General features: G+C 39.4%; 1 protein-coding gene across 5 annotated transcripts in view; it reads left to right on the top strand.

Annotated features, from left to right (window-relative positions):
* The first annotated feature begins 731 nt into the window (after positions 1-731).
* The window catches only part of Nexn (nexilin F-actin binding protein), a 28,629-nt gene continuing 5,892 nt past the window's right edge, over positions 732-23,468 (top strand). Inside the window, exons 1-10 of one of the 5 annotated variants that reach the window (XM_034501116.2) lie at positions 732-817; positions 10,781-10,853; positions 12,051-12,242; positions 12,725-12,800; positions 12,895-13,043; positions 16,229-16,270; positions 17,561-17,749; positions 17,841-18,011; positions 19,846-20,034; positions 22,426-22,623. In XM_034501116.2, coding sequence (XP_034357007.1) covers positions 10,827-10,853; positions 12,051-12,242; positions 12,725-12,800; positions 12,895-13,043; positions 16,229-16,270; positions 17,561-17,749; positions 17,841-18,011; positions 19,846-20,034; positions 22,426-22,623 — 1,233 coding nt within the window. In that variant the 5' untranslated portion in view covers positions 732-817; positions 10,781-10,826. Of the gene's footprint in view, positions 818-1,503; positions 1,655-10,780; positions 10,854-12,050; positions 12,243-12,724; positions 12,801-12,894; positions 13,044-16,228; positions 16,271-17,560; positions 17,750-17,840; positions 18,012-19,845; positions 20,035-22,425; positions 22,624-23,468 lie in introns of those variants that run through there. The other 4 variants (XM_076933411.1, XM_034501117.2, XM_034501119.2 and 1 more) reach the window with 4 other exon arrangements.

The raw sequence follows: 23,468 nt of genomic DNA, 5'->3' as shown, positions 1-23,468 counted from the left end.
AGCCCAGGCTGTCCACAAACTCTCTATAGTGAAGGCTGGCTTTGGAACTCTGCTCTTGCCTTTGCCCCCTAGTGCCCGGATGGTGCCCGCACTGGCTGACATGTTTCACTAATGCTGTTTTCGTTGTGTGGTATTGGGAGGTGCCCCTGGGGCCTTGTTTTATGACACAAACATACTACTCATAGAGCTACAGGCTCCTCGGTTTGATTTGTCGTTTTTGATGAAGAACTGGGGCCTCTCCTTATCCAAACAAGCCTCGGCTGGGCTTGCCTCTCACGCTCAAGTGGAGTTTCGTGGCAGGCTTGTTGCCTAACACTCGGGATGCTTTTAGAGGACACGGAAGCAGCTAAGGAAAGGTGAACAGTTGAGTACAGACTCTTATCCCGCTACCTTCAGCGTCTTTTCCCCGTCACCTCTCCTGAGATTCAAGAGGAGTGACAGACTCAGTTTTCCCACTGCTGCCCCATTCCTTCCGTGGGAAAGGGGACGCTGGCCAGAAGTCAGTGAGTTTTGTGGGCTCGTGGGCCAGGTAGAGCATCTGAGGGAGGCGGCCTGAGGTGGCAGCCAGCGCCCCTCTTCTTTCTGGTGACCCCCCACCCTCCGGAGCTGCGCGGGGTGGGGGTGGGGCCGGCCCGGGAACAGCTGCAGCGGGCGCCGGGCGCGTCTGGAATGCGGGAGCGCTGCGCACCAGGACTTTTATGGAAACTCTGCTGGCGCGGCGGCCGGCGGCTCGGGCGGCGGGAGCGGCGGGGGCAGCGCGCAGAGCCCCACACGCAGCGCGGAGCGGGAGGAGCGGCGCCCCGGCGGCGGCAGGCGGGTAGGAGGGCCGGGCAGGGCGGACGCGGCGGGGCTCCGGGCCCGCGGGGTAGCCTGGGCTGCGGCGGGGGGCGGGGGTCCCTCGCCAGGTCCGGGTGCTTCTGCTCCACCTGCGTCTGGGCGGCTGCGTTTGGGGGAGAGTGGTTCCAGGGAGCCAAGTGTGTCCTCCGCCAGGGACCCGAGGGTCCCAGCGGGCGACTTCACTGTGGCACCCAACACGTGTGTGGCCACTGCGGGCTCCGCCAGCAGCTGCTGCGATTTTAAAGAAATTGCGGATGGGTGCCCGTGGAAGCTGGGAAACGGGGGATTTATTAGCCTGCCATGACCGGTCTCCAAATTGCTCCCCAACGCCGAGAAGGGGATATGTTTGGAGGTTGAACAGCTTGCTCTTAAAGTTGAAGTAAAGGCATTGTATGAATAAATTGTGAGATGTTCAAATGCAACATATGCATATATGTTTATATACACATATACATACATACATACATACATACATACATACATACATACATACATACGAGCGCGTTTCTCCCCGCGTGTCTGAATGAAGAAGGAGCAAACTGAGAGATTAGGTGATTACTCAGTGGCTTGAGATAAGCATTTTATTTTTAAGGCCACAATGTGGACAAGGAGTTGAGCGTAGATAACGTGGTAAAAATAGCATATGGTTGGTATGCCCTCATAAAGTGGCTGCCCTTGGAAAAAGACAGGCAGGCAGAGAAAAGCAGCCCCACGAAAAACTCACCTTTCTGACCAAAGCGACCGGAGCGTCCGTCGTTCATCAGCATATTTTGTTAAGGAGTCTTGTTGCTCGAGTCTCAGGAGACGTATATTCCCGGTACTGTTTTTAGATCATCTTCGTCACACGATATTGTGTGAACTACATAAAATTTCCCCCAATGTTATTCATTTAATGTTGAACTGCAGCTGTAAGAAAATCCAAATTGCATGCCTCCGGTTTTTGTTTTGTTGTTTTGTGTTTGGGTGTGTTTGTATGGGAAAGGGGGATGCTAATTAACTGAAGGGAAGTCTTGTATGTGCGTGGGGTCAGGGGTTGTAGTATAAACAGATTTCATTTTGTGTAGTTGGTACCTGCTATAAAGCTCTCTTACCACTAACTTGCTTCCTATCCATCTTACTAGGTTTCCAGGGTAGCCTTGAAGTCACTCTGTAGTGCGAACAGGAAGGACTTGGCCCTCCTGTCCCAACCTCCAGAACAGTTGGGATTACAGGCCAGCACCCTCAGGCCCAGCTCAGTATTCTGTCTTTTGCCTGATGCTTCTGAGGAATCATTTAAAGAGAAACATGTACAATCTTGTATTTTACCTGTAACATTTGACTTGGAGAGCACAATGCAAAAACTGCGACAAAATGATTTAAAATCTAGTTTTCCTTCTTGCAGCTTTTGATGCAGTTCAGTTTTAATAGATTTCCAGAGGAGCAGAGGAACAATTTTACTGCTAACCTTAAAATGGAATCTGTGCTATTTTAGAACATTTGACATGTAAGGCTGATCATTGTCAAAATGTATGTCATTGTGAGAAGACTATATTTAGCATCAACCAAGGAATGTATTATCTGGGTTTTGAAGAGTACTTTGCCCTGAAATCTCACTTGAAGCTTTAGATTGGAGCTTCATTTATGAAAAGCATGGCAACTATGTGTGTACATTGTAGAGATTAACTCCATGCAGAGAGAGTTCACGGCCAGCCTGGCCTACATAGCTAGTTCCAGGATAGCTAGTGTATAAAATAGAGAGTGTATAAAAGAGAGATTTAGTTTGCTTAGAAGGCAAGTGCCTGAACTGACAAGAAAGCTTGTCGGGAGAAAGCTCTATCACCTTGAAAACCAAAAAGAATAAAAAGTATTTAAAAACTCTATCAGTTATACGTGCCTACAGGAATTAAGACAGTGACCGTCAAACCATGGACACATGGGATCAAAACGTTGTGTTTACAGAAGCATTTTGGTTTCCTTTATCAGTCAGAGGAAAATAACATCACCCACTAACAACTGCATGTTTCTCTTCTTATTTGACCAATCTGGTCCACATCACTTGTGTAACTTTCTGTCCTGGTCTTTCTTCTGTTTTTATAATTACATTTGAAATTGTTACTTTTTTAATTTAAATATTCACTATGTAGTTTGGCTTAGTTTGTGGTAGTGTATTTTTTATTTTTGTGTATGCTCCATGTATGAGTGTGCACTGTGCCTACAGTGTCCGCACAGGCCAGGAGAGGGAGTCAAAACCCCTGGAACTGATCCTCCACACAAGCGCCAGTGCTCCCGACTGCTGAACCACAGCCTTAGCTCCGTCGGTGTACATTTGGTAATGGTGTTACTGTAGGTATGGAAGTCAGAGCCCTGTACATCCATGGGTTGTACCTGCCGCTGCCTATGGCAGTGTGCTTTCTACCCTCTAGAATGGGTGGTTTTAAACTGAGAAATGTTCATTATACATTATAATTTGTATCATAAAATTCATACACACACCACTGAAAACAATGAAGGAAGCTCAGTGTAGTGATGTATGCCTTTGATCCCAGCACTCAAGAGGCAGAAGCAGGATCTCTGTGAGTTTGAGGCCAGCCTGGTCTACGTAGTAATTCCAGGATATATAGACATAATTGCCTCAAAAACAAAACAACGACGACAAAAAAAAAAAAAAAATCCTTCTTTGGTGCAGTACGGGAGTGGGAAGAGGAAGTTACCATTAATGGACTGACATTTGTCAGTTGCCCAGAGAAGAAAGACAACCATGAACTGCTAACTAAAATAAATGGAATGATTTTAACTATGTAATTTAGAAAGCATGGGAAGAGAGTTTTTAAAAGAAAGCACTTCTAGAATCTCTCATCCTTGTCCCATTTATTTTTAGGAGTGATTCTTGTGGCCTCTAGAGCTTGTCCATTGTCTCAGCTTTGTCAGCTTGACATAGTCTAGCGTCATCTGAGAGGAAAGCCTAGATTAGCTTGGCCTGTGGCAATGCCTATGAGTAATTAACTATCTTATTATTGATGCAGCGGCATCCCTAGGTAGGTGGTCCTGGGCTGTGTAAACTAGCAGAGCATAAGCCCTCCAGGTTTGTGACCTGGATGGGTAAGTCAAATTAACCTCTTCATTCCCAAGTTGTTCCCAGTCAGACTGTTTTATCACGGCAACAGAATGAAACTAGAATACCCATGAAAAGGAATCAGTCCTTATCCTACCTCCCTACACCCCACTGGCTTGTTAGCCAGAATTCCAGGTCTCCCCATCCCAACTGTGGTCCTCAGTGAAGACTGCCTTCCAGTTTAGATAGGCAAGGAAGCCCAGACCTCTCCTGAAGTTTCCACTGCGCCCAACTTTCCCGCAGTCCTGGCTTTCTTTTTTGGTGGCTTGTGGAGTATAGCCCTCCCCACTTCACTTCCTATGTCAGGTGAGTAGTTATCACAGGCTGCTCTCAGAATAGTCCCCATTTTTCATTTAGGCTGATAGTAGATCCCACAGCAGTACCGTTTGTTACCTCTGCCTCTGTCCAGATGCTCAGGTATGCCACAAGCTTGCCCTGTGTCCTGGCTGGTGTATGAAACCCTAACAGCACTGGAGCACAGCAGATTTACTTACCAAAGATCCAGGGTGATAAATATGCTTTGAAAAGTATTATAGCCATGTAAAGGAATAATGTTATAACAGTTATCCCAGAAGAATGCTAAAGTAGGTTGCACCTTAAGTTTGTTGGGGGTTTGGACATCTGTTTCACAATATGACCTAGTTTGCATTAGCTGTAAACTCAATGGCTTGGAGTCACCTGGAAAGAGTTTCAGTTGCGTCTTTATCAAGTTGGTCTGTAGCTATGTCTGTTCGAGATTATCTTAATTGACCTAGGAGGACCCAGGTGATCCTGGAAGCTAGCTGTGAGCTGTAATTGTGGCAGCCTGCAGCATTCTTTTCCCGTTCTCACCTCCTGCCTGCTTGTGTTCCTGCTCTAATTTCCTTAGTGACCCTAAAGGAGATATAAGCCAAATCAAATCTTTTCCAGCCCTCATTGTTTTTGGTCAGTGTTTTATTGCAGCAACAGAAGGACACCAGAAGTAAGCTCCAGTTTCCTGCCTTTGAGCTGCGGTGAAGTATCTGACAAATTTTGTAGAGTAGTTTTGCTTTTTCTTTTTACCAAAATACTGCCTTAGCTGTACAGTCCTAACTGGTCTTGAACCTATGGTTCCTGCCTCATGCTTCTGAGTGCTGAGCTAGGCACGCACTGTCTTACCTGTTAGTAACTGTCATGAATTAAATTTGAGACGGTTACATGTAAGTTTCTTTCTTTTTTTTTTCTTTTCATTTCTTTTGATTTAGGGTCTTGTTGTGTAGCCAATGCTAGCCTGGAGCTCACAGCAGTCTCCTGCCTCAGTCTCCCACGTGTTGCAGTGAGAGCTTTGCAGCTCCTAGAGCTGACTGTGTTTTATACAAGTGAAAAATGATAAACATTTTAGCCTTAAATTTTATGTAGTTCAAAACAAATTCTTTGTTTCTTTTGAAGACTTAGGTTTTAACATTTATTTAACACTTATTTTAACATTTATTTACATACTTAAAGTTTTCCTTTAAAAGTTCCAACAAAGCCATTCATGGCAGTAGACACTTGTGATCTCAACACTGGGGAGGATCCAGCAGGAGGGTTGTAAATTACAAACCAGGCTAGGCCTAACTTACAAACAGAGTTCCAGGCCAGCCAGTGCTACAAAATGAGAGTTTAAAAAAAAGTGAGGTGGGCATGAGGGTGAGGGGAGAAGTCAGAGGCCAGCCTGGGTTACATAGTGAACCCCTACATCTGTATATCAAAGGGAGTCAGGGAGACAGGGGCCTAAGACAAAGAATTTGTTTGAATTCAGCGAAGAGAAACTGCAAGGCTGCCACTGTCTGGAGAGTTTTGCTCTCCTGAGATTATATGGCAATATGATCACCATATTTGAAGGACAGCTATGATTTCAAGTTCGTTTTGCACATTATTTGGTGCTGAAATGCTTTGGGGAAGAGGAGAGGTTAAGTACAGGTCTGAGGACAAGTTGTTCCAGAGAGAGGAAGATGGAAACTTGGTTGTTGTATACACATGTGAAGCCCTGAGGTCACATAGCCTAGGAAACAATGAGTTGAAAGAGGGTTCAGTGAGGGAAGCACTTGCTGTGCAAGCATGAAGACCCGTGTTCAAATCCCCAGAGCCCAAATAAAGCTATGGGATCAGTACTCCCAACATTCCTAAAGGGAGATGGGAAGCAGATGAGGCAAGCCCATCCTTGAAGCTCATGGCACATGCAGCAGCCAACAAGAAAACTCATCTCAAACAAAGTAGAAGGTGAGGGCTGCCCCTGAACCTGTTCTCTGACACACACAGGCATGGCACACATAAGACCGAATTCAAAGACACAAATATATACATACACAGAATAGGATATATAAAGAGTGTTACACCTAGTGTCCAGACCAGTTCTTTTTTGAAGATTTATTTTGTTTGAGTGTATGAATGTATGTGTGTGAGTGCAAGTGCCAGCAAAGACCAGAAGAGCATGTCCAATACCTGAGAACAGGAGTTATAGAGCCGGTTGTGACCTGCCACATGCCTGCATGAACATGGGTCCTCTGGAAGAGCAGCTGAGCCATTTCTCCAGCTCATGTTCTTGATAGTTCAAGGGGTTTGTCTGGAACCACACAGGATGTATGGCATTGTTATGCTGCTGCTGCTGCCCCCATATGGCAGCTAAAGATATTGCATCTGCCTGTTCAGACGGCAGAAATCACTTTTAACACTCAGAAAAATTTATATGCTCCTAGATAGAAAATCCTTTGGTATTCAGTTACTGGGTATAAAAATGAGTTTAAACAAATTTTCATTTAGCATTATAAACGTAGTGAGATATCAGTCTAAATTTTTACTTTCTAGAATGGGAATTGACTTGATTTGGTAGCGAGTCAGTGTAAGTTCAGTGTTCACTTAAAAGGTGGTCGCAGAATCTGTCCTATAAGGTTAAGAACATCCATGACCCTTCTGCAGTTACACAACCTGTGTAAGGTGTAAGGTCATGTTTTCTCTGTAAATTTCAATTAAGACAACATGTCATAGTAATTTGAGTGTAAAAGCAGATATAAGAATGTGTTTCTCTTGTTAGGCCAGATAGAAAGAGGTTTTCAAACCTATAAAACAGTATTGCTCTCCATGTTTTTTTTTTTTATTTTGGAAAATAGTTGTTTTCAGATGATAATAATGTTTTCAATTTTATTTAGGAGAACTAGTAAGTACTCACTTGAAAATCTTATCTATAGATACATTTATAGAAATAAAAGTTACCAATGTCTTCAAGAATAGGCCTGTACTGAGCCCTGAGCCCAAGTGTTCAAAGCTCCACCTTCATGCAGAGCACCACTGTTTACATCCTTATGTCATTCATGTGTTTTCTCATCTGAAAACAGCTTTGGCGAGAGAGGCGGCTCCGTACATAACAGTACTCACGGCCATGCCTGGGTACCTGAGTTCCATCCCTGAGCTCCACATGGCAGAAGGAGAGAAATGAATGCTGAAAGTTGTTCTTTAACCTCCATGTGTGTGCTGTGGCACAGGCATGCCCACACTCAGATACAAATAAGTGAATGGTTTTAGTGAGAGCCTTATATTCTTATAGTTCTATTGTATCCTATCTAGACTTTCAGCTCTTGGAGAGTGTATCCTGTTTGTCATTGTATAATAGGGCCATGGAAATACCCTAACAGACTATAGAAAGATGTTCAGCAAACATTTCTGAATTTACACATGTATTAGTTTTTTAAAGATTTATTTCATGTATATGGGCATTTTGCCTATGTCTGTGCAACATGGGCACGCTTGGTATGAACTTAGAAAAGGGTGTTGGAGCCTTTCAAGCTACGGTTAACAGATGGTTCGAAGTCAGCCATGTGGGTGCTGGGAAGTGAACCCAGGTCCTGTGCAGCCGCAGACAGTGGGTTTAAATGTTGAGCTAGTCTCCAGGATCCATGTTTCCCTATTTTATCTTACTTGTCAAAATCATTATCAGTGGGAGTAGGGTGTGCCCTAGGATGTGTGTCAAGTTCAGAAGATGACTTTCTGGTGTCAGGTCTCTTTCCCATGGGGCACTATGCTGCCAATACCCTCAGGGACAGACCCAAGAAAAACAAGTACAGAGAGAAAGGGGCTGCATTAGAACCTGGATGAGAGCAGAAGAAACAGACTCGACTCTAGAGACTCACATGTAAAGCGTCATTGCTAGGCATTGCTCTGGGACTGTAAAGCTCTACCTTTACCAAGAATGTATACTTAGACTTACTATTCTGGTAATTTGGAGCAGTTAAACATTTCACAGAAATGACATTAGAATATTTGCCCTATAGCAGTGACAGTAACTATGTTTTCATTGAGCCTTGACACCTATTGAAAAGGAGTTGATAATTTGAAAATAGTTGCTGAGATTCTGGAGAAAAGTGAACTGTTGAACGGATACTCTCAGTGTTATGGTCTGTATCTGAATACTGTGAGCTAGATAGCATGTGAACTGGTAAGCATGGCTGCATTAAAATGAGCTCCTCTGCAAGTTCCTGCCTGCGGACTTAACCATCGGCTGGTGATATACAGAAGCTCAAAGTAAAAGACGGTACAAATGAGTCAAAGATTGTCACAATTACCTCACTGTTGACATGTGAATATCAAAACTGTACATGACTGATGCATGACCTTTGGAATTTGAGGTCTCTGGAAGACTGACTTAAAAGCCCCGTCCAAGTAGTGTATGGTGAGGATGGAAACAGAGGGCTCTAGAGATGACTCAGGCAGCGAAGCCTTTGCTGGACAAATGCCAAAGCTTGAGACTACATCCCTAGCACCCACATAAAAAGTTGAATGCACAGACTTCTACAATCCCAGCACTGGGGAGAGAAGCTGGATCCCTGGAGTTCACTGACTGGCCAGCCTTGCAGACTCAGTGAGTTCTGAATTCAATAAACGACTGTCTCTAACTCTAAACACAGACATGCATGCATGTGAGTATACAGGTGGATGCACACACAAGCACACATGCTTATTACATGTGCCCCTAATTCTGACAAAGACTCTACAAATTGAATCAAGAAAAGATCTTTCAGGCTTGCATGGATGCTGTAAAGCTTTCTATGATGAAATTGACTTTCATTATAGTGGGAAGCTCCAGAAAGCACCTGACCCCTGTAACCTTGGCAGGGAGCAGACGGTGTGCCAGGAAGAGCAGTACAGAACATGAAGGCAGAATGAGGCCACTAGTTAAATATGCTGCTTTCCAGTTCTATCGGAGGGCTGGTTCAAATCTCATCAAACTGTCCAGAAAGAAAGTAGACTACTTAAACACCTGGTTTCAAGGCATTTACTAAGAACAGGAGTTAGGGAGAGTGCCTGTCTACTCGGGGTTGCATTCTTCAGCATCAACCAGAGAGAGTCTCAACACAGCAGATTCTTAACAAGCACCTGTGTAGTGAGTGCAAGCCTTTGTTTCTCTGCTATCAGTGAATGATCATTATGTCATGGGTATGGTGGCCACACCTGTAATCCCAGCATTTAGAGGTAGACTGGAGGGGATAAAAAGTTCCAGGCCAGCCTTTGCTACATAGTGAGACCTATCTCGATCACAAAACAAAAAACTCTCCCCCAAAGCAACAAAGACTACCGACATCTCACTAAAGAAGACATGCACATGGGAAGTGAGCATGTGGAGAAACGTATCCTATATCATCAGAGAACTGCCAATTAAGATGAGATAGCATCCAGCACCACAATAACCATACCCCAGAACGGTGGCATTAAGCGAGGGGCAAGGGCAGAACCACCCAAATCCTCCTCCGTTGCTAGAGGGACACAACAACTTGCCCCACTTACTTTGAGAGTCAGTTTGTTCTTTGACTATACTGAGCACATTCTTCTGGCTATGGCTATATTTTTGGTTCTTTGAGACAGGGTTTCTCTATGTAGCCCTGGCTGTCCCAGACTCACTCTGTGCATCAGGCTGGCTTCAAACTCAGACATCTACCTGTTTCTGCCTCCCAAGTGCTGGGATTAGAGATGTTTACCTTCCCCCAGCTGCTAAACACTTTCTTACAATGTGATCCAGCAATCATGACTTGGTACTTATTCTGAGGGATTTGAAACGTTTTGCTATTTAAAGGCCTGCATGTTGATGATTGACATCAGTTTTACTTAAAATTGCCAAAAGAGGTGTAACCAAAATCTTTTCATTGCGTGAATGGATCCACATACAATGGGCTATTATTCAGTGAGATTAAAGATGTGCACCACAGCATCACTACCACTGGCTTGAAAGGGACATTTTTAAAGGTTCTACTATGATTAAAGTATGTTCATATTTAAAACAGTCAGATTACAGGAAACAAAAAGGGTGAATTTAAAGGAAGTATGGCCAAACTATCTCAAGCTATCTGGTGCTTATAGTATAGTCTCCTGAGTAACTACACAGTACACAGTTATCAGGTGCCTTCGAGGGCTCATCAAGCTCTTCAGGATTATACCCTTTCTTGGGCTTTTAAAATTATGCATCTTTTATTTTCTGTATCATGAGTCTTAAAGGAGCTAAATATTATCACAACTACTTATTTGAACTTCTGAAGTGAATATAAAATGTATATATTTCTATATAAATATATTAAAATTTAAAATATAAATTATATATTTCTATATCAGTATACAAATTGTATATTTAAAAGGTTATATTGATAAAATATATCAAAGGGAAGGTCATTACAATTCATATACAATATTGTTTGTTTGTTTGAGACAGGTTTCACTGTGTTGCTCTGGCTGGCCTGGAGCTTTCCACATAGACCAGCTTGGCATCAAAGAGATACCTGTCTCAGCCTCCCAAGTGCTAGGATCAAAGGGGTGTGTGTCACTACACCTAGCAACATTATTATTATCACATTATTGTCATCATCTCTGCAGGTACAAAAATATACAAGGCTTCAGCCCCAAACCACACATAGCAAACATGAATGACGTTTCTCAAAAGGCAGAGGTAAGTAAATCTCAAAATCTGTATGTGTGTGTGGGGGGGGGCGGGTGGGGGGTGGTAGGTGGGGTGGAGAGAGGCAGGAAGAGACTTGGAAAGGGAAGGAGAAAGAGAGGAAACGCTGAGCAATAATACATGGTTGACTGAAGGAGCGTGGGAAAGGTTCCAGGTGTTTGTAATTGCTAATATCAGGATGGACAAGAAGAGGAGGTTCAGTTTGTGCACTGTTTGGGGCCACTACTTTATCTGGGTTCTGGCAAACAAGCATACTGAATCTCTGCAAGGCAGTGGATTTTAAGTACAGTGGTCTTAGAAATGATTCCTTCAATGTTGTTTTAATGAGGCTTGGACCATTGGAGGTGGTAAATCAGTTTTAGTAGGACTCTCAGCATCTTCTAAAAACTGCAGTAAAAGTCTCTTAAAAATTTCCGCCTTTCAGTTTCTTGGCTGTAGTTACTGAGGATTGAGAGATACCAGATGCTGACACTCAAAAGTGACACACATGATGTGTGGCAGATCATTAGGAGAGAGTTTGGCATTCTGACACTCAATTTTATTTACAGAAACTTCTTTCAGAAACAAACTTCTTTTAAAAACTGAGAAGACTCTGCATTCTTAGTTTTAGAATACGGAAACATTCCTCCAGTCTCCCATCAGACTTCCTTTCTTTCGGGTTTTCCTTTAGAGCCTGCTCTGTGCAGTCGGTGTAGCCACTTTTTGGAAGTTACACATGGGTGGCATGACAGCAATCGTGCTCTCTGTAATATGTACTTTACCTCAAAAGCCTAATCTTATGCTTTGTTTCTAAATTCATGATCTGTACTGAGATTGACGTTTTTAATTTTAAGGGAGTGATGTTAATTTGAATCTTTAATAATAGGATAGGAAAATAAGATAGGCTCTTTTTAATTAGAGTTCACTATTTGACTTTTCTATTTTGCTGGCCTTCGGCCTCAGTGAAGGGCTACCACTAATTGGGGTTTCATTTCTGAAAAAAATTTGATTTTATAAAATTTCTGCTCTCATATTTTCTGTAAGTCCAACTTAACAAAGTTTTAGAGAACATCTAGTCAGGCTGTGATGATCCACATTAAGGTTTGAAACTCACTTCTATCTGTTTTGATAAATATTGTAAAGTATCTTGTTGTTCTCTTTGCCTACTTTCTTCTTTCTGAACTTTCTTCTCTTTATTTTCTAACAAAGATTCTGCTTTCTTCATCTAAACCTGTCCCCAAATCCTACGTGCCAAAACTTGGCAAGGGTGATGTAAAGGATAAATTTGAAGCCATGCAAAGGGCCAGGGAAGAAAGAAATCAAAGGCGATCTAGAGACGAAAAGCAAAGAAGAAAAGAACAATATATTAGAGAGAGAGAATGGAACAGGAGAAAGCAGGAGGTCATTTTATTTTATTTTATCTTGTGAAAAATTCATGTTCTTTATTTTAATGTATTAATCCCACTAACATATCCTAGACTCTGGTTAACATTGCTTCCTGTGTCTGTGAGCTGACTTCTGTGTGCTCATCTCTCCCTGTCTGCAGTATCCTACTGCTTACACAGCCTGCAGCCAACCATGGCCCAAAACATCCATCCCAGAAGCAAACAGAAGCCTTAAATAAATTCCATTACAGCATATTTTTATAATTATACTTTTATGATGACTTGTTCTTAGTCTCTTACTGTGCCTAATTTTTTTGTATGAATATAACTTTTATATAAGAAAAAACAGCATGCACACGGCTCAGAATTATTTGTGGTTTCTGGAATCCATTGGACATCCTAGGGGGTTTGTCTGTAGTGTGGGGCAGAGGGGCTATTCTAATAGAATCTAGTCTAATTTTGAAGCATGTATTCATATTTATTTATTCAACCACCCAGATTAAAGAAATGCTTGCTTCTGACAATGAGGAAGAGAGTTCTAAAGCAGGAAAGGCTTATGTCCCAAAGCTGACAGGTAAGAGCCCTGAGGCCTAAACATAAATGAGATTGTAAAAGAAACATGGCAAAATACCCAAGGGCTTTTTGTTTTGTTTTTGTGTGTTTTTTAGGGACAGTTAAAGGTAAATTCGATGAAATGGAGAAACACAGGCAGGAAGAACAAAGGAAGAGAACAGAAGAAGAAAGAAAACGCAGAATTGAGCAGGACCTGTTAGAAAAAAGGAAAATACAGCGTGAACTGGCAAAGAGAGCTGAGCAGGTAGGTGCTAAGGGCTACAGTGGGGGTTATTTCTGTAACAGAACAAATGAGAACTACTCAGGATGTTGCTAAATTAAAATACTTAATACAGTATAAACTTAATAATAGCTTAAAATGTAAAATAATAGCATAAAAGGAAAATATGTCAGATGCCCAACAGTGTGGACAGAACGGGCTGTCTTAGGAGTGATGATACAGCTTTCATTCTGTATAATCTTGCTAATTATTTCTACATTCCTTAAACTGACTATACTCCCAACTTTTCTTGGTATCTTTGAGAATTTTATAAAGATTTATGACATTTTCACACATAAACTATTCATAACCACAAAGCACAATTATGGCTTTATAACAGCAATATTAATTTATAAGTGCTCTCCTGTGTGTATGTGCATCATGTACATGCAGTGTCCACAGAGGTCAGAAAGCACTGAATCCTTTGGACTTGGAGTTGTAGAGAGTTCTGTCATCACATGTGTGCTAGGAACCAAAGCCAAGGCAGAGGCACAGAGGTGCTCTGGCCTTTGCACTGAGCCGCCCCTCCACTACCGTAAGTCAATGTGCTATGCTCTTGTTTATCTTCTATTTTCTAAAGAGAAAACTGATAATGCAAAGAAAGCATATTTATTTTTGCATGCCTCCAAAATCCATTAACTTCAATTTTGCAAATAACCTCTGCTGGGCCACAAACTACTTGTGTACTGGTACATGATGATATAAGCTGGATTAACCTTAAGAAGAAGAATTTCCTATACTTTGTTTTGTATCCTTAGCTGAAGGATGCCATGTGCTTTAGTGTTGCCTCTAGATTCTAGTGATTTAAGATGATCATTCATTTTGTAGTGAAACTTTATAAGGAAGTCAAATTATATGAGAATTATTAAATTTTTAATTAAGTTATAATTACTTCAAATATTTAGGTAGATATATGAGTTAAGATCATAGTTATATTAAAATCACAAAGTAAACAATACTGAAGTATTTAAAATGTGGTGTCTAACACAGAGCACTGTATATATATGAAAACTATCTTTCATTCGTCTATACTTTCAAAGTACTCATATTTTCTAGACCTTCTGACTCATTTGAAACCCAAGAATAGAATTTTAGACAGTGGTTTCTCAAAAACAAAACAAAAACCTGTCAGTGAGCCTGACTATAATAAAGACTGGATGCTCAAAGGTAAATTAAAAAAAAATATGATCATGAAAAAAAGTCAGTGTCTTTCCAGCAAACATTCGCTGTATGCAGGGTGCCGTAGAACGCTGGCTAGTGATGTTTTAGCACGACTACATTAAGGACACCACAGCGATGTAATAATAGTAACTTCTTATAAATATGGAAAGTCTAATTCTAAAATATAAGTACATTTCCATTCAAATTTAACATGACTTAATGTAGGTTAATGTAGGTTAGTGTAATGTTCGTTTACAGTTTATAAGTACAAACCAGTATGCAAGAGGTATTCCTGAACCCAGAATGGTTAATGTGATCACCAAGATAATTGCCACTTCTAAGATTTCAAGGTCTTACAAAGACTTAAAAAGAAATATACCTTGTTTATTAAATATTAGAATAAAAAATGAAGTTCATGGGAAAATCTTGTGGGTGAATTATCTGGTTAACTCTGAAGATACCTGATGGACAAAATTAAGTGCATCCATTTAGATACCATTAGAGATGGTATTGGTGGGAGTGGGATCTTGAGAAGAAGCAAGGAAAGAAATCTGAGGAAGAAATATATATATATATATAGTGGAGAAACAGTTCTTTCATGTTAACTTGGGGAAGTCAACAGTAACTGAATCTGAATGCTCGTTCTTGACTATATGGTAGCATAGCTGCCCTGAAATAAATGAATCATTTTCCATGTTTGTTGAAAAAAATACGATTGTATGTTTTGTTGCCTTGTGGTGGCTTAAAGTGAATAAAAGTGAAAGAAAGCATTGGCAACAGAAATGTAAGCAGCAAAAACAAAAGGCCATAGTGTTCTGTCCGCTGACAGGGCCTGGAGCCATAGTGTTCTGTCCGCTGACGGGGCCTGGAGCCATAGTGTTCTGTCCGCTGATGGGGCCTGGAGCTTCTCGGAGTTCCTAGATCTTTTTATTGAATTAATTTGATTGTTCATTAGAAAACAGTTTATTTTGTAATTATTTTATTAGAAAGCCATTAAAATTTCACTTAGTATGACACAACATTGAAAAATCCTTTGCCATTTATATAGCAAGTCAGTATAATGAGTAATTTTGTAATAAAACATTCTCAAAAATTAAATTTTATAGTATAAAAATTCTGATAAGAGTATTTATTATGGAAACACGAGGTATTTTAAATGTTCCTGTTCTGTTTTTGAGACATGGTCACTGTGCAGCCCTGGCTGGCCTGTAACTTGACACGTAGGTGAGGCTGACTTCAGACTCACAGAAGTCATCCTGACCAAATTTAACTTCATGATAGTTCTTGTCTGTTGCTTCTGTTTCCTTTTCCTGAGATTTCAGACATTGCATTGTTAGAATCACCTATTTTCTCTCAGCAGTTTGCTCAGGAATCAGCCTGCTCATCAAGCTAACCCAATGTTTCTCCAACTTCAAAGAAATGTGCTTTGAATGATGGCCTTTCCCTAATTCAGTATGAGAAAATACAAGTACCACAACTGTCCTCTGCTGGAAAATCTACCGGATATTTCTACCATACTTTATTATTGTATCAGTTATATTATTGCCAGATATCTTTCATAAGAAATAGGGTCACAGGCTGGGCATGGCTGGATATGCCTTTAATCCCAGCATTCAAGAGATAGAGGCAGGCAGATCTCTGTAAATTTGAGGCCAGCCTGGTCTACAAGGAGAGTTCCAGGACAGCCAGGGTTACACTGAAAAACTCTGTTTCAATAAAAGATAAAAAAAAAAAAAAAAAAAAAAAAAAAAAAAAAAAGACATAGGGTCACCACCATTTGATTGCTTGTGAGGAGTCTTCCTTCTACTATCTCAGGGGCAAGAGGATGGAGGGGCGTTTTTGTATATCTCACTTTAAATTGCTACTAAGTTAAAACTCTTTCCTTGTAAGCTCACAGTCAAGATGAAATTTTACCAGAAGCCATGGATAAATTACTTTTCAGTTGTATGTTTAAAAGCACCAAGCAGAAATTCAATGTAATGTAACGATATGAAATTCTCATTCAATAGATTGAGGACATAAACAATACGGGAACCGAATCCGCAGCAGAGGTAACAGACATTTCCTTTAATGAAACATTCACTGAAAATTGCCTGATTCACAAAGACATGCAGAGGCTTTTATTTCACTATTGATTATAAATATCACAATAACAAAAGTCAAGAATGTTTTGTAAAGGCAAGAGTATACTTTGACTCTTACAAATAGTGTAGTGTGTTTAAAGAAAAGTATGCTCTGCCTGCCCAGTTGGGTCGTGAAGACAGTGTCCATAGATCTTTGAGGGACACATACTTTCTGAGCTAACATCTAAAGCTGTTGAAGGCTGGCATTTAAAAGGCATTTGTCCTCTTTCCTCACAGTCTCTAAGAGCTCACACTCTGGTTTTCACACACTAGTGTAGAGAGGAGTGTGTATTACCACGAAGGAATGTCCAATAACCATAAAAACATAGCCCAGATAACTAGCAAAGTTAAAAACCCAGCCAACCAATTTGATGGTGTGCCTAAAATTATGGTATAAAAATTGGAAAAATTTTAATTTAGGGGCATGTATTATATTTTATAATCTATTTTTGAAAAAACATTAGAGATAACAATAAATTTGTAGTAAAGCCAATTTAAATCAATTCTGAGAATGCATTTTAGCCATGTGTACTGCAGGCTTTAATTCTAGCACTCAGGAGGCAGGTGGATGGATCTCTGTGAGTTTAAGGCCAGCCTGGTCTACATAGCAAGTTCCAGGATAGTCAGAACTACATAAAGAGGCCCTGTCTCAACAAAGAAACCCAAGAACTTGTTTTAAACTTTAATAGGATAAATGCTTTATTTATTTACAGCTTTATTTATATTGTGAATGTTAGTATATCACTTGGGTGAATATTCAATGGCTTTTTTCATTAAATAATACTTTATTAAGTACTAAAAAACTTAGATAGAGAAGCAGATTATGGAGAAAACGTTGTTGTGTGTAAGCTGAAACTATCCACCATCAGATTGGTTTGAAGTATGCTCACATGCACATTACCTTTCGTGAAATTAATATAGACTGTCTATAAAGTCAGGCAATGTTACTACAGTCTTGTTACTTAATCAGGTATATCAATTTTATCTTTCAAATCATAGAATGCTTCTTGAAACTATCAATGGATCTCAGTAAAACTGATTAATGCACAGTAAGTTTAGAGAAAATGTATTTAATAGTAACTAGTTTAAAAAATAAGGGTTTTTTTTGGTCCTTTATAGCATTGACAACAATGTAATTTACCACTTATGGAGGTGAAGTACCCCACCACCTACATTTTTATTAAGGATATGGGTGCTAATTATGTATCTTATACATAGGAAGGAGATGACTCACTACTTATAACAGTGGTACCTGCCAAATCATACAAAACATCTGGAAAAATAAAGGATCCTGAGGACCTGGACAGAGAACAAGGAAATGAAAGGATTAATCATGAAGAAGATGAGATGAGATATGAAGAAGAGTGCCGAGGTCTCAAAGAAGCAAAATGTCTTTCATTAGTCATGGTAATTTTGTTTTTACAAGAACAAATCAAAAGTTTAGTTTAACAACAATTGCGTAAGTAACAACTTTGAGTAACAACTTTTGTTTTCATAGGATGATGAAACAGAGGCCAAAAAAGAATCACATTTTCCTGGAAAATTGAAATCAACTTTTGAAGAACTGGAACGACAAAGACAAGAAAATCGCAAGAAGCAAGCAGAAGAGGGAGCGAGACGACGCTTAGAGGAAGAGAGGCGTGCCTTTGAGGAGGCAAGGAGGAACATGGCAAGTGTATCTATGTGCTAACCTTGCCTTTCAGGAAAGACAGCCAGCTCTGCATGACGCTTCCAGCAAATCCAAGGAGGTCTCTCTAAATGGGGAGACCTCATTTCATTGTTTTATTTTTATAGTATTATGGATTGGACCTAGTGCATACTAAACAAGTGTTTACCACTTGACACTGTTCAAGTCCCAAAAGGCTTCTTTTGAAACTGTATATATATTTATATACAATATACATGCATACAATTCACTTGTACATTTTTTTGAGTTTTCACTTTGGGGTGTGTTGTTCAATATGCTTTGAAATTTTATTTTAATGTTGTATACTATGTTAATATAAAAAATTACTCTGCATATTTTTTCTTTTTGTGTGAGTTAAACAGTATATTTAATGATATGGTTGTAGGACATTTTCAAATCAAATTATGAATTTCACTTGAGGAGCACAGGTCTATAATTTTAGCTACTTAGGAGGGTGAGGAAGGAAGAACACGCATTCAAGGCTGGCCTGTACTATAGAATCAGTCGGAGGCCAACCTGGGCAATACTCACATACTCAGTGATAGAGTACTTGTCTATCATTCACAAGGCCTGAGGTTTAATCCCCACTAATTCCCACTACGATATATATTTAAAAAAAGAAAAGAACAGGAAGCATAGACTCCAGTCTCATTTAGAAAATGTAAATATGAACAGCTATAATTTTCAAAGTTACCATGACCTTCTTGATCAGCTTTCATTAATAACATTATTAAGATTGCAGCTGGGCAGTTTGAATTTTCTAGACATTATTTAAAATGTTATTACTTTAATCTAAAAAGTAATAAAATGTTATTACTATTTAATCTCAGCATCTGAGAGGTAGAAGCAGGCAGGTCTCTGAGTTCTAGGCCAGCCTGGTCTGTATAGTAAGACTCTGTCTCAAAAACAAATGTTATTCACTTTTAAATAATACCTGCACATTTTAATATAACTGGCAAGCAACCCAGTAATGTTGCTAATTACTATGTTAATAATGTTTGTGTTAATAATAGGTTTCAATTCACATTTAGGTGAGCAAATTGTGAAATTAATTTTATATAAATACCAGATGGCAGTCTTTTATCTGATTGGTATAAGGAAATCACCCTAGTTCATAGTGAGGAAACTTTTTTGTTGTTTAAATGAGTCAGGGTGTTGCTGACTCAAAAATAGATTTGGCTGTCCTGGAACTTACTATGTAAACCAGACTGGCCTTGAATTACAGAGTTCCTCCTTCCTCTCAGGTGCTGGGATTAAAGGTGTACACTATCACACCTGGTAGGAAAATGCTTACAAATCACCAGGCTCTGTGTGTGTGTGTGTGTGTGTGTGTGTGTGTGTGTGTGTGTGTACACCCGAACTCTAAATACAAACTGTTTTGTTTATGAGAATTAACAGTCAGCATAAGCCCTTTAAAATTTGGAATCTCATTTAAAAGCTTTATTGAGAAATTTTACTTAATCTTGAATATATTTTTATTTCTAACTTTTCTACATATGGTCATTTTATCATATAGGACATTAAAAAGGGAGAGGATTTGGCCAGGCATGGGAGGCAGAGTCAGCCAGATCTCTATGAGTTCAAGGCCAGCTAGGTCTACACTGTGAGTTCCAGATATTATAATCTTTGGTTTTTAGAGAGACTCAGCCTCAAAAAAACCAAAGATAATAATCAAAAGAAAAAAGGAATTGGAGTAAGTATTCTGGGAACTCTGAAATAATACTCTGTCCAGTTGCTAACCACATACCTTTCTACTGGTAATCCATTCCTGTGCCAAAGAGTCTCAATTTTTAGTAATGAATAGTTTCTTTATTAGGTAAATGAGGAGGATGAAAACCAAGATACAGATACAGTTTTTAAAGTGTATCGCCCAGGAAAACTCAAACTCAGTTTTGAAGAAATAGAAAAGCAAAGGAGAGAAGATGAAAAACGAAAAGCAGAGGAGGAGGCCCGAAGGAGAAGAGAGGAAGAAAGGAAGGCATTTGCTGAAGCAAGGAGAAGCATGGTAAGACAAAAGCTAACTGAACAGTAGTTTGGAATTAAGTATGTGCACTTGCCCAAGCTATGAAGAGCCAGACAACCTTGGATGCCATCCTCAGGAATGCTGTCCTCTTTTCTGACAGGACTGGCTAGCAGTCGGAGGTGATGAGATTATAGGTGTGCACTTAGTTTTACTTGGGCTCCGGGGACTGAATTCAGGTTCTCATGCTTCCAAGACAAGGACTTTCCTTAATAAGCTATCAAGCACAAAGATTCAGTTTTTTGAGCATGTAAATGACTAGACTGAGGAGGAACAGCCAGCCTATCATCTCTGAAATCTGTAGCAAGAGTATAAATGCCAAATACCAGGTACTTGTCAGCATTTGCTTCAGTTGGTGTTGAAAGAGATCTGATTACCAATGCCAAGCCTGGCATAAAAGGTTGGAAACTATCATCCTTCTCTGGAAAGATAAACTTTTTTAGGCTAGATCTTATCATTTCCCTCCTTTCCATTCCTTCTCTCATTCCATTTTCTTCTGTCTTTTTCTCCTTCATTCTTGCCATTTAATCCCACTCAATCTACATTAGATGATCAAATCATAATTATCTAATTTCAAAATACCCATCATTCTTCCTTACATTTTGAGCCTAATTTGTCAAAAAGTTAACTTTCCACACCATGTTAATGTTTGTAAAATAGTTATCTGAACAATCAATTTTAAGCAATTTAATATATGCAAACTTTTTTTGCATCTTAATTGCCTTCTGATAAAATAGCCTAGTATTTGTTCATGCCTGTCCTGGGTATTCTGCCAAGTACTTGGTTTAATCACTCGTCCATACACTCAAATCAGAAACTCAGAAGCCTGAAACATACGCTTTCAACTTTTCATTCATGCCCAACTGGCTATGAACTCCCATTTATTTGACCCCTGACTTATTCTCTCATCTTCACTACTGTAATCCATATTACTGTTGCTATTCCTTGCCTGGGACCAAGTCCTAACTTGCTTGCTTCCTTGCCTGTGAGACCAGGAGAGATCCTCTCACTCCTTGTCCATGTCTACAAGCCACAGTTCAGATATGAACAAAAGCGTTTAACTTCAGGACACAGAAAAACAGAATTAAATTGTTTTTCATGGTAAAATGTATCAGATATCAACAGCTTACAAGCACAGGTTCTAGTTGCAATTTTGAGATTGCTTGTATTCAGGTGGTGATTGTATTATAAAACTTCTATTGGAAACTGGGAAGATGGCTCAGCTAGATAAAGATACCACTAAGTTTGATGATCTAAATCCATTTCTGGAAACCAGCATGGTAGGAAGAAAGAACTGACTCCTGAAAAATTTCTTCTGACACCTACATGCCCGCCCCCATAAGTAAGACAAATAATCATTTTTTTTTTAAAGTTAAAACCCTAGAGTTAGGAGCCTTCCTCAATATTAGACAATGTACTTAGTATTTCTAAACTCCATTTAATCCTGTGAGAGCCATAATAAAAATGCACAGGGAGGCTCAAGAGAGGTAAGTAGCTTACCCAAGGTCACAAATTAATTATTCATATAAATGTACAAAATTACAAAAAGCAGTCTGTTATTTACATTTCTAATTTCTTGTAGCATATAAAGTAATAGATTTCACTCTGACACTTTCCGACATGTATAACATTATTTATATATTTCTTACTGGAAATATTCTGAAGCTTGACTTCTGGCTTTGCTACCTTGTCTTTGGATAAGTTACTTTTCTGTCAGTTCCTCAGTTTCCTCGTATGTAAACCAGGGATATTAATCCTAAGCTATCTATAAGGTTACTACATTAATTAAATATATGTATTTATAACTGAACTGGCAGTTTTAAGAATATATGAACTATTATGTCTTTAAATTTTATCTTGGCTGCAAAACTGCACAATAAAATTATGGCATTAAGGTACCTTTTACTCTGATATAGTTCTGGACAGCCAGAACTATACAGAGAAACCCTGTCTCGAAACCACCCCCCCCCCCAAAAAAAAGATTATGATGATACAAATGTAACTCACTAAGTCTATAATTTAACTGAAATGTTTTATTTTCGTGACTAGAATTCGAGGTTCACTTCACTCCAACAAAAATATTTTCATATTATTAAAGAACATCAATTTCTAATTCAAATGATTCATTGTAAAAAAAATGAAGCATGTTTTGTTCATTTCAATGGAGAATTGATGTACAGGGTTACCATCCTTTGTAACAGATACCTCAGTCTTAGATTTGTGATAATGCCTCCTTGTTCATTGGTTCCTGAAAGTTTATGATTTCTGAATTTTTAGATTAACATGAAACATTTTATTCAATAAATCTGTTCCTACAAGAAATACCTTTTTAGTATGCACAATTCTGAAAAATAATAAAATAATTATTTTAAATAGGTATTAGATGATGATTCCCCAGAGATTTATAAAACAGTCTCCCAAGAATCTCTATCACCTGGAAAACTGGAAATTAATTTTGAGCAATTATTAAGGCAAAAAATGGAAGAAGAAAGACGACGAACAGAGGAAGAGCGCAGGCATAAACTAGAAATGGAGAAACAGGAATTTGAACAACTGAGACAAGAAATGGGAAAGGTAAAGTGTAAGAATATTCACTTAATGATGAGTATTTTCTTTATATTGCTTTATTGTGACCTTTATGTATCGTTAATCACACATGGGTACTTGACATATTTTTATGACACATATATAGGCTACCATGTCTGACCTGGTAGAGTGTATCAAGGAACATGGCCCAACATGATACTGAAAACCCACTTAAAACATTGAGATTCCTTTAGAGAATTGCTATAACTAAAACATGTTTCTCCTGTGTGAGGTAACAGTGTCCTAACACAATGTAAAAGGAGAGTAGAGCTGCTTTCCCAAAGAACTGAGATTCAATTCCTGGCACCCACAGCTCACTCATCTGATGCCCTACTCTAACCTGCACAGGGCATGCATGTGGCATACATATATCATGCAGCCAAAGCATTTATATGTGTAAAAATATAAAATAGAAAATTAAGTAATCAATATTGTATCTAATTGTGGATCCAAAGCACAATAGTATTGATGCTAGCAATTAAATATGCCCAAAAAGAAGCTGTACAGGCTTTATGTCAAAGGTTGGAAGTTCTTAATAAGGAAACATTTTTTAAATTTAAGACTTATTTTCTGTGTATGGGTGTCTTGCCTGTGTATATATATGTCTGGCACCATGAGCAAGCAGTGCTAGTGGAGGACAAGGGAGAGTGTCAGAGCCTCTGGAAGTGGAGTTGAAGCTTTGTGAGCCTTGATGTGAATGTTGGGCACTGAATTCAAATTTTCTGAAAGATTGAACCAATGTTCTTATAACCGCTAAGTCATCTTTCCAGCCCCAGAAGTAAAACAGTACTATACATGATTTCAGTTGTCCTATGAGTTCCAGGTATCTGCTT

This window comes from Arvicanthis niloticus, chromosome 4 (assembly GCF_011762505.2).
Source record: "Arvicanthis niloticus isolate mArvNil1 chromosome 4, mArvNil1.pat.X, whole genome shotgun sequence".
Taxonomy (NCBI): Eukaryota; Metazoa; Chordata; class Mammalia; order Rodentia; family Muridae; genus Arvicanthis; species Arvicanthis niloticus.
Note: the sequence above shows the minus strand (reverse complement) of the source record. Positions and strands in the feature narration are given on the sequence as shown.